Source organism: Mobula birostris, chromosome 29 (genome assembly GCF_030028105.1).
Source record: "Mobula birostris isolate sMobBir1 chromosome 29, sMobBir1.hap1, whole genome shotgun sequence".
Lineage (NCBI taxonomy): Eukaryota > Metazoa > Chordata > Chondrichthyes > Myliobatiformes > Myliobatidae > Mobula > Mobula birostris.
In genome coordinates this window covers 19,389,148-19,405,933 of record NC_092398.1, presented here as the reverse complement: position 1 = coordinate 19,405,933, position 16,786 = coordinate 19,389,148, and the positions used below count along the sequence as shown (strand labels likewise).

Below are 16,786 nucleotides of genomic sequence, written 5' to 3'. Positions count from 1 at the left end.
CACACTCCACAGCATCCTGTAGCCGTTTAACTCAATCTGATTACTTAGACAGACACAATCTGGCAAGAATCATTTGCCAAAGTCTTCCTTTAAAATACAAACCTATAAAAGATATCATACCTTACTATTAATACAAGCTGATCCAGTTTTACAGTCAGGATCCCTCAGATTATACTATGTCTGATCCATTATTACGAAAGAGCAGACTACAATAACCGTCAGAGAATAACAATACAGGATAAATAAGCAAGGACAACTTACTTCATAGATATAGTCATTCCAAACAACACACATACCATAAAGAACTCAATATTCTCGATGCATTCAAACCCGTCAGGGACCATATTTTCCATGTTCCCTGTAAGTCACTAATACTCCCTTCTATTTCGGTTTAAGACTACTGGGGCCATATGTCCCGAGCTTTCTTTAAAATCAGCAGGACCCGGTATCTCCCTCCCTTTAAATTCGCCGGTGGACTTTTCCCACTCCCTTCAAATTCGGTAGTGACCAGTTTCACGCTCCCTTTAAACTCAATGAGCCCCTAGTTCTCGTTGCCTTTGGAATCGCGGACATTCTGTTTCCCATACAATTTTAACCCACTTGGTGGCCATTTCCTAAACTCCTTTCAAACTCAACACTGATTAGTTTCCCACTTCCTCTGAAGTCACATGGTCCCCGATTCAAGCGTTCCCACGGTGTCCACGATTCCCACCATCTTTAACGCAACCGGGTGTCTTGGCAAATATTAGTGTACACTACTACAAGGGGTGATTGATAAGTTCATGGCCTAAAGTGGAAGGAGTCAATTTTAGAAAAACTAGCACATTTATTTTTACCATAGAAACTACAGCACAGAAACAGGCCCTTTGGCCCTTCTTGGCTGTGCCGAACCATTTTCTGCCTAGTCCCACTGACCTGCACACGGACCATATCCCGCCATACACCTCCCATCCATGTATCTGTCCAATTTATTCTTAAATGTTAAAAAAGAACCCGCATTTACCACCTCGTCTGGCAGCTCATTCCATACTCCCACCACTCTCTGTGTGAAGAAGCCCCCCCCCCCAATGTTCCCTTTAAACTTTTCCCCCCTCACCCTTAACCCATGTCCTCTGGTTTTTTTCTCCCCTTGCCTCAGTGGAAAAAGCCTGCTTGCATTCACTCTATCTATACCCATCATAATTTTATATACCTCTATCAAATCTCCCCTCATTCTTCTACGCTCCAGGGAATAAAGTCCTAACCTATTCAACCTTTCTCTGTAACTGAGTTTCTCAAGTCCCGGCAACATCCTTGTAAACCTTCTCTGCACTCTTTCAACCTTATTTATATCCTTCCTGTAATTTGGTGACCAAAACTGAACACAATACTCCAGATTCGGCCTCACCAATACCTTATACAACCTCATCATAACATTCCAGCTCTTATACTCAATACTTCGATTAATAAAGGCCAATGTACCAAAAGCTCTCTTTACGACCCTATCTACCTGTGACGACACTTTTAGGGAATTTTGTATCTGTATTCCCAGATCCCTCTGTTCCACTGCACTCCTCAGTGCCTTACCATTAACCCTGTATGTTCTACGTTGGTTTGTCCTTCCAACGTGCAATACGTCACACTTGTCAGTATTAAACTCCATCTGCCATTTTTCAGCCCATTTTTCCAGTTGGTCCAAGTCCCTCTGCAGGCTCTGAAAGCCTTCCTCACTGTCTACTACACCTCCAATCTTTGTATCATCAGCAAACTTGCTGATCCAATTTACCACGTTATCATCCAGATCATTGATATAGATGACAAATAACAACGGACCCAGCACTGATCCCTGTGGCACACCACTAGTCACAGGCCTCCATTCAGAGAAGCAATTCTCTACCACCACTCTCTGGCTTCTTCCATCGAGCCAATGTCTAATCCAATTAACCACCTCTCCATGTATACCTAGCGACTGAATTTTCCTAACTAACCTCCCATGCGGGACCTTGTCAAAGGCCTTACTGAAGTCCACGTAGACAATATCCACTGCCTTCCCTTCATCCACTTTCCTGGTAACCTCCTCGAAAAACTCCAACAGATTGGTCAAACATGACCTACCACGCACAAAGCCATGTTGACTCTCCCTAATAAGCCCCTGTCTATCCAAATGCTTGTAGATTCTGTCTCTTAGTACTCCCTCCAATAACTTACCTACTACTGACGTTGAACTCACCGGCCTATAATTTCCCGGATTACTTTTCGATCCTTTTTTAAACAATGGAACAACATGAGCCACTCTCCAATCCTCCGGCACTTCACCCGTAGACAGCGACATTTTAAATATTTCTGCCAGGGCCCCCGCAATTTCAACACTAGTGTCCTTCAAGGTCCGAGGGGAACACTCTGTCAGGTCCCGGGGATTTATCCAGCGGTCGTGAAGCATACGGAAACCTTCTTTGTAGAAGTCGGCAAGGATGATTGATAGGTTCGTGGCATAAGGTGGAAGGAGATGAGTTATTAGCTTCAAAGTTTCTGCATAATCACTCAAAGAGCTAAACTGCACGTGCGTGTAACGAGAGCTGTATAACTCATCTCCTTCCACCTTGGACCACTAACTTATCAAACACCCCTGCTGTGGACCACTTCTGGAGGTCCAAGACGCCGACTTCTACAAAGAATGCATCCGTATGCTCTACGACCGCTGGACTAAGTGTGTAAATGTAGGAGGGGACTATGTTGAAAACTAAATGTGCAAGATTTTCTAAAACTGACTCCTTCTACCTTAAGACACGAACATATCAATCACTCCTCGTATATAAAGTCTCAGTAAAATGAATTCAAATTCCGCCCAGCGATAATCGAGAAATCAGTTCGCCCGGCACTACTAACGTTCTAATGCCATATAATCGGGAGTTTTACTGTTCTGTTATCCGGCTCGTATATTTAGTTAAGAATTGCATCTAACGATTACTGAAATGTAGTGTGCTTCCTGGTGATTTTGAACACACTTATATCTTTCGATTCGATTCTATCCACAATTTCGGAATTAAAATGCTGTGGGACTATATTCTCGTGAAAGTCAACGGCCCCAGTGTCGTGGCACATGGAGGAGCTCAGGTATATGACAGTCCTTTCGTTGCTGAGGTGCAGGAGAGTGTCGATCAGAAATCGGAAGTGTCGCCGGTAGTAGACGACTCCCGAACCCAGGATGACGTCATAGTCCGACGTAAAGTTCCCGTGGTCTTCACCCCACTGGAGGGCGGAGACCTTCGATCGCTGCATCATGTTCGACGGGATGTTCTTCGCAACGTTTTCCTCCACCTGATTCAGAACCATGGGTAGATCTGTCAAGGTCACGTCGCCCCCTGCGGAATAAATCGTCAGACAAAATCACACCTGTGTATTCATTACACCTGCAGAAAAGAAGGAGGCTTTGTTGGTCAAGGCAAGACATCTAGCAAGTGCATGAATTGCTGTGGCTATATTTACCATACATGGCTTTGCATGCCATTCATATACACTCCGTGGCCACTTTATTAGGTACCTCTTGCTGAGTGCAAGTCCGTGGTCTGGGAATCTCATTGAAACCTATTGAATGTTCAAGGGCCCGGACAGAGGTGACGTGAAAGGAGATGACCCTGTGGTGGGGAGTCTAGGACCAGAGGCCTCAGAATACAGGGACGTCCATTTACAACAGTGAAGAGGAGAAGTTTTTTCAGCCAGATCATTGGTTGTATGGCGGAGGATAACTTCTTCATCAGTCGGGAGTGAAAGGTTACGAGAAGGAAGGAGGACTGGGTTAGAGAGAGAAATGGATCTACCATGAAGAATCAGAATCAGGTTTATTATCACCGGCATGCATCGCGAAATTTGTTAACTTAGCAGCAGCAGTTCAATGTAATAATAATAATAATAATAATAACAAATATATAAGTAAATCAATTACAGTATAAGTACATTGAATAGATTTAAATCGTGCAAAAAACAGAAATAAGATATATTAAAAGTGTGAGGTAGTGTCCAAGGGTTCGATGTCCATTGGAGAATCCGATGGCAGAGGGGAAGAAGCTGTTGCTGAATCGCTGCGTATGTGTCTTCAGGCTCCTGATGGCAACAGTGAGAAAAGCGCATGCCCTGGGTGCTGGAGGTCCTTACATAGAACATGGAACATAGAACAGTACAGCACAGTACAGGCCATTCGGCCCACAATGTTGAGCCGACCCTTAAACCCTGCCTCCCATATAATCCCCCACCTTAAATTCCTCCATATACCTGCCTAGTAGTCTCTTAAATTTCACTAGTGTATCTGCCTCCACCACTGACTCAGGCAGTGCATTCCACGCACCAACACTCTCTGAGTAAAAAACCTTCCTCTAATATCCCCCTTGAACTTCCCATCCCTTACCTTAAAGTCATGTCATTTTGTATTGAGCAGCGGTGCCCTGGGGAAGAGGCGCTAGCTGTCCACTCTATCTATTCCTCTTAATATCTTGTATACCTCTATCATGTCTCCTCTCATTCTCCTTCTTTCCAGAGAGTAAAGCCCTAGCTCCCTTCATCTCTGATCATAATTTATACACTCTAAACCCAGCAGCATCCTGATAAATCTCCACTGTACCCTTTCCAACGCTTCCAAATCCTTCCGAAAGTGAAGCGACCAGAACTGGACACAGTACTCCAAGTGTGGCCGAACCAGAGTTTTATAGAGCTGCATCATTACCCCGCGACTCTTAAACTCTATCCCTCGACTTGTGAAAGCTAACACTCCATAAGCTTTCTCAACTACCCTATCTACCTGTGAGGCATCCTTAATAATGGACGCTGCCTTTCTGAGACACCGCTCCTCGAAGATATCCTGGGTACTTTGTAGGCTATTACCAAAGATGGAGCCGACTAAATTTACTACCCTCTGCAGTTTCTGTGCAGGACCGAAATGCTGAGGCATATCCTATGCGCCAAATGGACTAATGCTACTCTTATGCCTTATGGTTTTATAGTTTTCTGGATTTTAATGATAACTTTCATGAGCCACCGCCACTTGAAGATCTCCTCGATAGCGGATAGTTTCTAGTTTTCATTGAACTGGCTGAATTTACAAATCTGCACAACCTATTGTGAGCCTGTTCATCGGTGCCTTCAGGGCCATGCTGTAATGCACCGGTTAGAATGCTCCCCGGCGTTTTTAAGAGTACGGTGGAGATAATTGCGAGCGTCTTTGCTGACGTACCAAACCTCCTCAACCTCTCAACAACATAGCCTTTGTATCTTCGGTATGATGGGAGAGGGGATAACAGAGAGTGGTTTTGGATGGGTGGGGTCTTTAATTTTGTTGGTAACTATATAAAGACAGTGAGACGTGCAGACAGAATCCACGGAGAAGACGTGCACATGTCCACAACGCTCTAAGATTTCTTACGGCTTCGTACAGATCATTAGAAATACCCAGCCTCGATCAGACTACATAGGATACTTTCTATAGCGCACAGATGAAAATTGATGACTGTAAAAGGGAAAATCTTTATGAATTATGATGACTCCATATACCAACTTTTTTATGGTGGACTGCGGTAAATGGATGCTAGTTTGAGGGATTATGTTCTTCTCGAAGCAGTGGCATTTAATTCGAGGCGTGATTAGCCTTCTGTGGTGAAGTTGGGAAAACTAACATAGATTGAAGAAACCATCTAAAACACCAGGGCGTTTAATCGCATGTCCCGCCCTGAAACTGAAGTCGCGAACGCTTGCAAATGTTTTACTCACCCAGCAGAACGGCAAGAATCCCCACGAATCCCGTGCCAGATCCCAACTCGATCACCTTCTTCCCAGAAAAATTCAGCCCCACTTTTTCAAAATACCTGCAGAGAGCGAGCCCCTGGAAGAGAACAGGAGGTCAAACTTTACTCCTAGGAATGATTTGTCCCAAATCTGAGAAACATAGAATACAGAACGGTAGAGCACGGGAACTTGCTATTCGACCCGTAGTATGTGTGCCGACCATAACGCCAAATTAACCTGCACAACTTCTGGGATATGGACCATATAACGTTCTTACCGCGTCTGTTAATCTGCCTTTTTAAATGCTTCTCAGACGTTGCAAGTTTAAGAAATGTCTGATGGCTCTCAGCCTGTATACGCTAGAAGAATGAGTTGGATTCTCATTGAAATCTACCGAATATTCAAAGGCCTTGTTAGTGTGTACGTGGAGAGGACATTTCTTCTACTAGGGGAGTCTGGGACCAAAGGGCACAGCTTCATAATAAAGTGAATTCCATACAGAGATAAGGAGGAGTTTCCTAAATCGGGGGTGGTGAATCTGTGCAATTCATTGCCAAAGACTGCTGTGGAGACCATAGTTATTTGAAATATTTGGAGCGTAGGTTGATAAGTTCTTGATTACTAAGAGCGTCAAATGTTTCGGGAGAAAAGCAGGAAAATGGGCTTGAGAGAGGTAATAAATCAGTCCTGATAGAATGGCCTAATTCTGCTCCTGTGTCTTATGGCCCAAGTTTGTAGGTCCTGAGCTATAGGGAAGGGCAGATCTTAGGTAAATAAGCACCCAAAGAATAACAGGTGCAAGGTTCCAATCCTAAATTGCAAGCAGGATACGGATATTAGAGAAGGATGTTTTTCAGATGAGAGAAAGGAGTTTTAAGCTGGATGCGGGAATTAAGTTTTTTTTTCGTGGAGAGAATGGCTGACATATGGATCCCGCTTCCAGAGGAAGCGGTGGAAGCAGATATAATAACTATTTTTTAAACTCTTTTAGACAGGAACGATGTGCAAGGAATGGAAGAATACATACCTATCTGAGAAAATAAGGTTAGTGTAGATGCTCAGAAAGGTCCGCATGAAAACGATAGGTTGAATGGCCCATTACGTTTCATTGACTGTGAGGTGGCATAGTTCCTGATGCTTTCGGCATTTTGAATATTGCGCGCGACGCAAAGGCGTTTGCACTTCACCTTTTTTTATCATAGTTAATTTAAGTCTCAAAGCACGCAATCAAGGAGCCCGCCCGCCCTCAACCCACTTCTCAAACTTTTGCTGATCGGAGCATTACCGGTGCTCTGTCTGGGTCCCACCCTAACGCCCGTTTGAAACGGAGCCCACTACCACGGCAAAATGGGGTGAAGGAATGTGAGAGCTCCAAATTGCGCCCGCGCTTCTCGTTGCCAGGATGACGCCAGGTAGAGATCCCACGGTGCAAACGGAAATAATATGCCATTCATAAGAACATTAAGAAATGGGAGCAGCAGTGGGCCAATTAGTCCCTCGAGTTTGCTCAGCCATACAATAAGTTCATTGCTGACAGACTGTGGACCCAGCTCCACCAGCCGGACTTCTCCCGATAATTCTTAATTCCCCTGCTGTGGAAATGTCTCTTCGTTATACTTAATGAGACGGGGTCTACAGCTTCCGTGGGTAAATATTCCTACAGGTTTACTGCAGGTTGTCTGGTAAAAAAGTTTCTCCTCAGCTGCGTCCTAAACGTTTGTTATTTATGTATTTTATGGCGTAATAGTCCTTTCAGTGCATCGATAATATGACTATCTCAGAACAATCGCCCATCAGTCCCGCTGTCCCGGTTATATTGCCCGTAGCCCATTAGCTCCGCTGTCGCCCAGATTCTGCTCCGCGTCAGGGACAGCTGACAGACGCCAAATAACGTCATGAAGTCCATGACTTTGGGTTATGGGGGAAATTTATTTCCGGGTAAGCTATCTTCTGGCAGATATCAGAGTACTGGAGGTACAGAAACCTGAAGTCCCACACTACCAGGTTCAAAAGCATCTACTGCCTTCAACCTTTTGGTTCTTGGACCAAGCGAAACAACAGCATTCATGACAGTTTAACAACACTCCGGCCACTTTGCATTAAGATTGAATTTCTTTTCTTTTGTTCTAATTCTGTTATTTTTTCTTTAAAGTGTGCATCACTTGTTAATTTGTGCTTTTGTTGTGATTTTTTTATACTATGTTATGTTGCTGAGAAATCAGTGCAAGTAAATTTTCCATTGCACTTTTGGATATGACAATAAATTCGACTTAGACTTTGACTTTGAATATGGGCAGGTGAAAGACAAGGTGCTGTTCACAAAAACTCATGCATGGTATTGTTATAGTAATGCAGACAGATTGTACCCCTTGTGGTCGCTACGGTACAGGAACAATGTGGTCGCAATAAGTTTTAGAGGACATAGTTATGCAGCGAGTTTGGAGAGACTGAGTTTATTCTTAACCGAACGTCGGGAAATGCAAGTTCAACATACACGGGTTTATAAAATTCTGTGGGGCATAATAAGGGCAGATAAGCAGAATCGTCTATTCGTTTTAGAGATCTTTGAGTTGCAGTGCACTGGGTTCAGAGGACGGGGAGAAATGCACAGGAGATCTGAATTTTTGTTTGTACACAGGGTGGAGGTAATTTGGAGCCGGAGGTGGCAGAGGTGTCTACGATAACGTTTAAAATGTGGTTGAACAAATACTTAGTCGGGAAAGGAGTAGATGGGTGTGGGACTGATTCTGACAAGTGGGATTCGCATGAATCGGAGAAGTGGTCGGCATGGATGGCGTGGGTGACGAAGATAATTTCTGTGCTGTGCGATTCCATCATAGATTCAAAGAGGAGACGGATCCATCATCGTAGTGACGGGCGGCACGATGTGAGCACGCGTGCTTGGTGAAGGGATCAACCAAACGATGAGATATAGAGGAGGCCGCAGCCGTGCGCGATATAGGAAGAATGGCAAGTGAATTCCTGCTTTATCCGGAAACACTGTTCGTGCCCCTAGATGATGACGGCTAGGATGTCAAACGTGTTTGAATATGAGGCGTGATGAACACGGAGAGGCGGGATGGGGCAGAAAGCTTGTCTTCAAAGGCGAGGCATTGAGTTTCGGCAGTGTGACGGTATGCTGCAGTTATGCACTTGGAGTATTGTTACAAAAAATATATATAAGATTAAACTGGGGAAGTGTAGCGAATATTTACAGATATGTTGCCTGGACTTAGAGTCTTGCTGTCTAAGGAAAAGCCAAGTGGTTTAACCCAAGCAGAGTCAAAGAGGTTAAAGGGTGATATGGAGGTTTATGGAGACGGGAGATGCTGGGTTTATTCTTAACAGAACGTGGGAATATGAAGGGTAAATTGGCAGGGGTTTATGAGACGCATAACAAGGGCAGATAAGCGGAATCGTTTATTCCGGGCCGTGTTCTTTCAATTGGAATGCACTAGGTTTAGAAGAGAGGGGAGACATGCAACGAAGATTTCTTAAGTTTTTCGTACAGAGGGTGGACGTTATGGGTTAAGGGGGAGGGGGGAAAAGTTTAAAGGGAATATCGGGGGGGGGGGCTTCTTCACACAGAGAGTGATGGGAGCATGGAATGAGCTGCCAGACGAGGTGGTAAATGTGGGTTCTTTTTTAACATTTAAGAATAAATTGGACAGATACATGGATGGGAGGTGTATGGAAGGATATGGTCCGTGTGCAGGTCAGTGGGACTAGGCAGAAAATGGTTCGGCACAGCCAAGAAGGGCCAAAGGGCCTGTTTCTGTGCTGTAGTTTCTTTGGTTTCTATGGCTTCTATGGTTATCTGGAACAAGTTACCAGAGGAGGTGGCGCATTTACGTTTAAAAGGTGACTGAAAAAGAAGTGGAGTAATCGGTATAGGCGGGATTGGTAATCATACTCGGCGTGGATGACGTGGGTGGTGAGAGTTAATTTCTGTGCTGTGCGATAATATGATAGATTCAAAGTGGGAGACGGATCCATTGTCATAGTGACGGGCAACAGGGTGTGAGCATGCGTGCTCGATGAACCGATCGGCCAATTGGCGAGGTGGAGAGTAGGCCGCAGCCTGAAGACGGAATAGGCCGTGCGTGAGATAGGAAGCATTGCTAGTGACCCCCTGCTTCGGCCGGGAAGACGGTTTGTGTCCCTACATGGTGACATGGGAACAGCAGACAGGAAAGGTTCGATTGTAAGAGAAAGCGCTGAAAGGCGGAGGTATGGTAGCAGGTATTGGATGGGTGCTGGCGATGGAAGAGAAGACGGTAAGCGGATAAAACGCGGATCAACGGGATCGACTGCTACGCCGTTTCCCCGTCGGCCAGTGGTTCCACGCGCGACGCCCGCTATCGAATGCAAGCGTTAGAACTCACGGTCGGCCAGATCACGGCTGGGATGTCGAGGTTTTTCAAGTGCTGAATGATTTTGAGGTCGTGTCCACAAAATGCGAAACGCCTCTCTTGATTTTGGAAGACCACTTTGGTTTCGGGTCCTTTGGTCCCCTCGGTCGTTTGTTCCTCCTGCATTTTGGCCCCGGTTGCACGCGGTTCGATACTTGTCGCTCTTCCAGTTGGTCCGCTGGTGACTTGTTTCGGGGGCCACTGATATGAGTCTCAGATTCGGCGTTGCCTGCAGGTTATCGCTCTGACCTACAGTGCACAGAAAACAATGACGGCATATGAGGGAGAAACACTCCAAAGATTCTTTGGGTTCCTCATTTTTCTCCTTCCTACATTATGTCATTTTGAATACTAGGCGCGATGCATACAGAGAGACAGGGTAGGGAAGAAGGTTTGTGCTCAAAGACAAGGGCATTGAGTTTCGGAATTAGGATGTCGTGTTCCAGTGTGCAAGCCGTTAGTTAGGGCGCGCTTGGAGTATTGTTTGCTTCTCCTTGTCGCTAGTCTACAGAAGAGATGCGATTAAACTGGAGAGGCTGCAAGAGAGATTTACAGAAATGTTGTCTAGCCTAGGCGCCTTGCGTTCTAGGGGTAGTCCAGGAGGGTCCCCCCACCCCGCACCCTTGGAATCAATAAGGTTGATAGGTAATATTACGGAGGCTTATACAATTAGGCTGGGCATGAATGGGGTGATAGTTACAGTCTTTATCCCTGGGTAGGTAACGATAAGAGGGAATTGATGGGAAATTTTCACAGACTGGGACCGAAGTGCGGCCAGATTATGTTGTAGACGTTGGGAAAAATGAAGCATTTGAAGGACATTCAGATGTGGATAGAAAAATAATGCTTACAAAATGCTGGAGGAACTCATCAGCTCAGCCAGCATCTTTGGAGAGGAACGAAGAGCCAACGTTTCTTACCGAGACCCTTCATCAGGACTGGAAAGGAATGGAAAACAAGCTAAAATAAGGAGTTGGCGCGAGGATAGGAAAGGAGTACAAGCTAGCAGGCGACAGGTGAAACGAGGCGAGGTGGAAGGTAGGTGGGTGGGAGCGAGAGGATTAGGAGAGAAGCTGAGAAGGGATAGGTGAAAAGGGTGTAGGATGGAAGAAGAGTGAATCGGATAAGTCAGGTGAGCAGAAGGAACCCATACTGGGCAATGGAAGAAGAGAGGGGGGGGGAGAGAAATTACCGGAAGTTGAAGAAATTGTTGCTCATGCCTTCAGTTTGGGTGCCACTCAGTCAGAATATGCCGTGTTGTTCCTCTACCCTTAAAGTGGCAATGGAGGAGGCCGTGGACCAATATGTCGGAATAGGAATGGCAGTGGAATTAAAATGGTAGGCCACCAGGAATTTCTGCGTCTTGCAGAGCTGTTCATGGATGTGGAGGAATATGGGCCAAAGAGTAAGTAGACATAGACGAGTTGAATCTCAACCCACTTTTTTTTTTTCAGTGCTGCGCAACTCTTTGAATCAGTGACTCTATTATATGGTCCGGCTATCTGTAAAATGAAGAAAAAAAAACACAGTAGGTAAAGCGGCATCTGTGAAAAGCTAAGAACAATTAATTTAATCTTTAAAAACTTCTTTCTGAATCTGGAGTCCAATTGTAAACCAGAATGGAACCCTGGCGAGGAAGAACGTGAATGGGCAGGTGTAGTACATTCTTGTAAATTGTTTCTGCGCCATCTCTATTCATAATCCTTAGTATAGTTTACCGACCAGAACAGCGTAAAAATAAGTGTAAGCGGAAGAATTAGAGGTAGTTGCTGCCCAGAGGACTCACCAGAATCCTGCGCTGCTCCCTAAGCTTCCGGTGGAGCCCTCCTGAGCTATTGACTTACAGGGCACTCTCTCCCATTAGAGAGCCGTCTCCAGTTATAACCAGCAGCAATTTCCTCACTTTGCAACATCCTAACATTTGTCCTACCAGTACACAGTTGCACGTTCTGCTGCCTGTGCGCTGCTACATGGACGTCCTGTACCTTCTGTATCGAAAGGGGTGGAGATAACAAGGTTAGATACAGTGCGTGACGTACCCGAGCCCTTTCTCAGTCTAATGCCGATTGTGAAATCTGTCGTCCGCAAAGCAAATACACCGAGAGATTTCTTCTATGGAATAAGTTTCATCAGAGCGCATTTTGATCTGACAGTGATTCCTCCTGCTGCCTCAAATTTCTAGCGATCAGGTTCCATTCCAAACTCCGGTGCCACCCGCTTAGAAGTTGTGTGGTTTTCCGCAAAAAGGAGCAATAGGTATTCAATGGACCATAAGACATAGTAGCAGGATTAGACCATTCGGCTCTGCTCCACTATTCAGTCATAACGGACTTAATATCTCTGGCAACTCCTTTCTCCTGTCTTCTCCCCGTAACCTTTGACGCCCTTACTAATCAAGAACTTATTAATCTCTGCTTCAAATATACTCAACGCCTTAACCTCCAAAACCGTCTATGGCAATGGATTCCATAGATTCATCACCAGCTGGTAAAAGAAATTTCTCATCATCTCTGTTCTGAAGGAACGTGTTTCCATTCTAAGGCTATGCCCTCTGGTCCTAGACTCCACCACTGTAGGAAATATCTTCGCGTCGACTCTATCTAGGCCTTTCAGTATTCCATAGGTTGCAATGACATCACTCTCACCCTCTCATTCTTCTAAGCTCCAGCAAGTATAGGCCCAGAGCCATCAACTAGAGAGCAGGCTATTCTGGACTGGGTTTTGAGCAATGAGGAAGGGTTAATTAGCAATCTTGTCGTGAGAGGCCCCTTGGGTAAGAGTGACCATAATATGGTGGAATTCTTCATTAAGATGGAGAGTGACATAGTTAATTCAGAAACAAGGGTTCTGAACTTAAAGAGGGGTAACTTGAAGGTATGAGACGTGAATTAGCTAAGATAGACTGGCAAATGGCACTTAAAGGATTGACGGTGGATATGCAATGGCAAGCATTTAAAGGTTGCATGGATGAACTACAACAATTGTACATCCCAGTTTGGCAAAAGAATAAATCAAAGAAGGTAGTGCACCCGTGGCTGACAAGAGAAATTAGGGATAGTATCAATTCAAAAGAAGAAGCATACAAATTAGCCAGAGAAAGTGGCTCACCTGAGGACTGGGACAAATTCAGAGTTCAGCAGAGGAGGACAAAGGGCTTATTTAGGAAGGGGGAAAAAGATTATGAGAGAAAACTGGCAGGGAACATAAAAACGGACTGTAAAAGCTTTTATAGATATGTAAAAAGGAAAAGACTGGTAAAGACAAATGTAGGTCCCTGCAGACAGAAACAGGTGAATTGATTATGGGGAGCAAGGACATGGCCGACCAATTGAATAATTACTTTGGTTCTGTCTTCACTAAGGAGGACATAAATAATCTTCCAGAAATAGTAGGGGACAGAGGGTCCAGTGAGATGGAGGAACTGAGCGAAATACATGTTAGTAGGGAAGTGGTGTTAGGTAAATTGAAGGGATTGAAGGCAGATAAATCCCTAGGGCCAGATAGTCTGCATCCTAGAGTGCTTAAGGAAGTAGCCCAAGAAATAGTGGATGCATTAGTGATAATTTTTCAAAACTCGTTAGATTCTGGACTAGTTCCTGAGGATTGGAGGGTGGCTAATGTAACTCCACTTTTTAAAAAAGGAGGGAGAGAGAAACCGGGGAATTATAGACCAGTTAGCCTAACGTCGGTGGTGGGGAAACTGCTGGAGTCAGTTATCAAGGATGTGATAACAGCACATTTGGAAAGCGGTGAAATGATCGGACAAAGTCAGCATGGATTTGTGAAAGGAAAATCATGTCTGACGAATCTCATAGAATTTTTTGAGGATGTAACTAGTAGAGTGGATAGGGGAGAACCAGTGGATGTGGTATATTTGGATTTTCAGAAGGCTTTTGACAAGATCCCACACTTAAAGTGTGCAAACTTAAAGCACACGGTATTGGGGGTAAGGTATTGGTGTGGGTGGAAAATTGGTTAGCAGACAGGAAGCAAAGAGTGGGAATAAACGGGACCTTTTCAGAATGGCAGGCGGTGACTAGTGGGGTACGGCAAGGCTCAGTGCTGGGACCCCAGTTGTTTACAATATATATTAATGACTTGGATGAGGGAATTAAATACAGCATCTCCAAGTTTGCGGATGACACGAAGCTGGGTGGCAGTGTTAGCTGTGAGGAGGATGCTAAGAGGATGCAGGGTGACTTGGATAGGTTAGGTGAGTGGGCAAATTCATGGCAGGTGCAATTTAATGTGGATAAATGTGAAGTTGTCCACTTTGGTGGCAAAAATAGGAAAACAGATTATTATCTGAATGGTGGCCGATTAGGAAAAGGGGAAGTGCAACGAGACCTGGGTGTCATTATACACCAGTCATTGAAAGTGGGCACGCAGGTACAGCAGGCGGTGAAAAAGACAAATGGTATGCTGGCATTTATAGCGAGAGGATTTGAGTACAGGAGCAGGGAGGTACTACTGCAGTTGTACAAGGCCTTGGTGAGACCACACCTGGAGTATTATGTGCAGTTTTGGTCCCCTAATCTGAGGAAAGACATCCTTGCCATAGAGGGAGTACAAAGAAGGTTCACCAGATTGATTCCTGGGATGGCAGGACTTTCATATGAAGAAAGACTGGATGAACTGGGCTTGTACTCGTTGGAATTTAGAAGATTGAGGGGGGATCTGATTGAAACGTATAAGATCCTAAAGGGATTGGACAGGCTAGATGCAGGAAGATTAATCCCGATGTTGGGGAAGTCCAGAACGAGGGGCCACAGTTTGAGGATAGAGGGAAAGCCTTTTAGGACCGAGTTTGGGAAAAACTTCTTCACACAGAGAGTGGTGAATCTGTGGAATTCTCTGCCACAGGAAACAGTTGAGGCCAGTTCATAGGCTATATTTAAGAGGGAGTTAGATATGGCCCATGTGGCTACGGGGGTCAGGGGGTATGGAGGGAAGGCTGGGGCAGGGTTCTGAGTTGGATGATCAGCCATGATCATAATAAATGGCGGTGCAGGCTCGAAGGGCCGGATGGCCTACTCCTGCACCTATTTTCTATGTTTCTATGTTTCTAAAAGCTTTTCATAAGTTAATCCTTTGATTGCCTGAATCATTCTTCTGAACCCTCTCCAGACTCTCTACAATGCCAACTCGTTCTTCCTTAGATAAATGGCTCCAAATTACTCACAATACCCCAAGTAGTGTCTCACCAATACCTCGGCATTGATGGTCGAACAGCAGCTGTAAGGGGGAAAGAAGTTGTCGACTTTTCTTATAGAGCCCCTGCATAAGGATTCCTTGTCCCTCGTCCAGCCTATAAATGCGGTTCGACGCGCTAAGTTCTTCCACTAGATTGTTTCTTGCTCCAAATTTCAACATCTGAAGCCTCTTGCTTCTCAACCCGCGATAGATTGTTTAACACAGTTCCCTCTTTCGGTTAAATTCGCCTTACTCACAGTAATTACCTACCTAAGTCCATCACCCCTAAAGGGACAGAGGCCACCGGCAGTAGTTCGTCAGAATCCTCTGTCCTGGGCCAAACATTCACGTTGCCTCCAGGAGTAGCCCGCTTCTAGGCGAAGATCCTTCATCGCCCAGGGAGGCCCTGTTAGCGTTTACCTAGCACTGAGTTTTTACTTGATGGATTTGTTAGCCCCATGCCCAACCCTCCTCCTTTCGAATCCAATCTTGGGACCGTCCACGGCGGAGTTGATTAAATTCATCAAGAGTGATTAAAAGAAGATGGCGGTGCGACGCAGCGCACGCGGCCTTTCCGAATGAATATCGATATGTGTAACTAGGGGTTTGCTGGGGACAGCCGTGAGAAGCGCAGAGGAACATCTGGAGTAACTTCTGAAATGCCTGCTTCGCTGCCGCTGCTACTGTGCGATCGAGAATCTCCGGAGACGAAGGCCCCAAATCCTCGGCTTTGCGTATCGCCTGTTTCCGGGTCCGGGGTCGAAACGCACGGCAGAGATGGTGCTCGGTGCTCGGTGTCGAATAGGTGGTCGGAGGCTCGGAGTTTTTCGGACAAACTCGGGGTTGGACTGTGGTCGGATGCTTCCGGGATGAGTTTTACCGGCTGCGTGAGATGATGGGACTTTCGAGAGACTCTGAGACTTTTACTGTGCCATGGTCTGTTCTTATCAAACTACGGTATTGCTTTGCACTGTTGTAACTATATGTTATAATTATGTGGTTTTTGTTAGCTTTTAGATCGGTTTGTCATGTGTTTTCGTGATATCATTCTGGAAAAATATTTTTATCATTTCTTAATGCATGCATTACTAAATGACAATAAGAGGGGACTGCGTGTCATAATCACAAATTTATCGAATATTATCGGAGAGATTTATTAATTTATGAATGACAGATGTCATGTTCTTGAGTCAGGACATTCGATTAATTTTTTCAGTAACCTTAAAGCGTGTTAACGAGTACTACAGTTGACATTCATGTCAGTAGCTGCTGCTGAGGGTGGATAATCACATTCAACAGTCATGTTTTTGTTTTATCTATTCACCACCTCCTTACTTTAATAACATTGTCACACCGCGGAGATAAAGACGTCCTTTAAATATATTCCATCCTACAGTCTGTATAACAAGGGCCTCATAGCGCCATACTAT

General features: G+C 45.1%; 1 protein-coding gene across 1 annotated transcript; it reads right to left on the bottom strand.

The window, feature by feature from the left end:
• Nucleotides 1–2,943: 2,943 nt before the first annotated feature.
• On the bottom strand, nt 2,944–10,289 carry LOC140190220 (EEF1A lysine methyltransferase 3-like). The gene is made up of 3 exons (XM_072246774.1): nt 10,137–10,289; nt 5,737–5,848; nt 2,944–3,341 (listed from the first exon to the last, which is right to left on the bottom strand). The coding sequence occupies exons 1-3, from the start codon at nt 10,287–10,289 to the stop codon at nt 2,944–2,946; spliced, it is 663 nt and encodes a 220-aa protein (XP_072102875.1).
• Nucleotides 10,290–16,786: the final 6,497 nt, after the last annotated feature.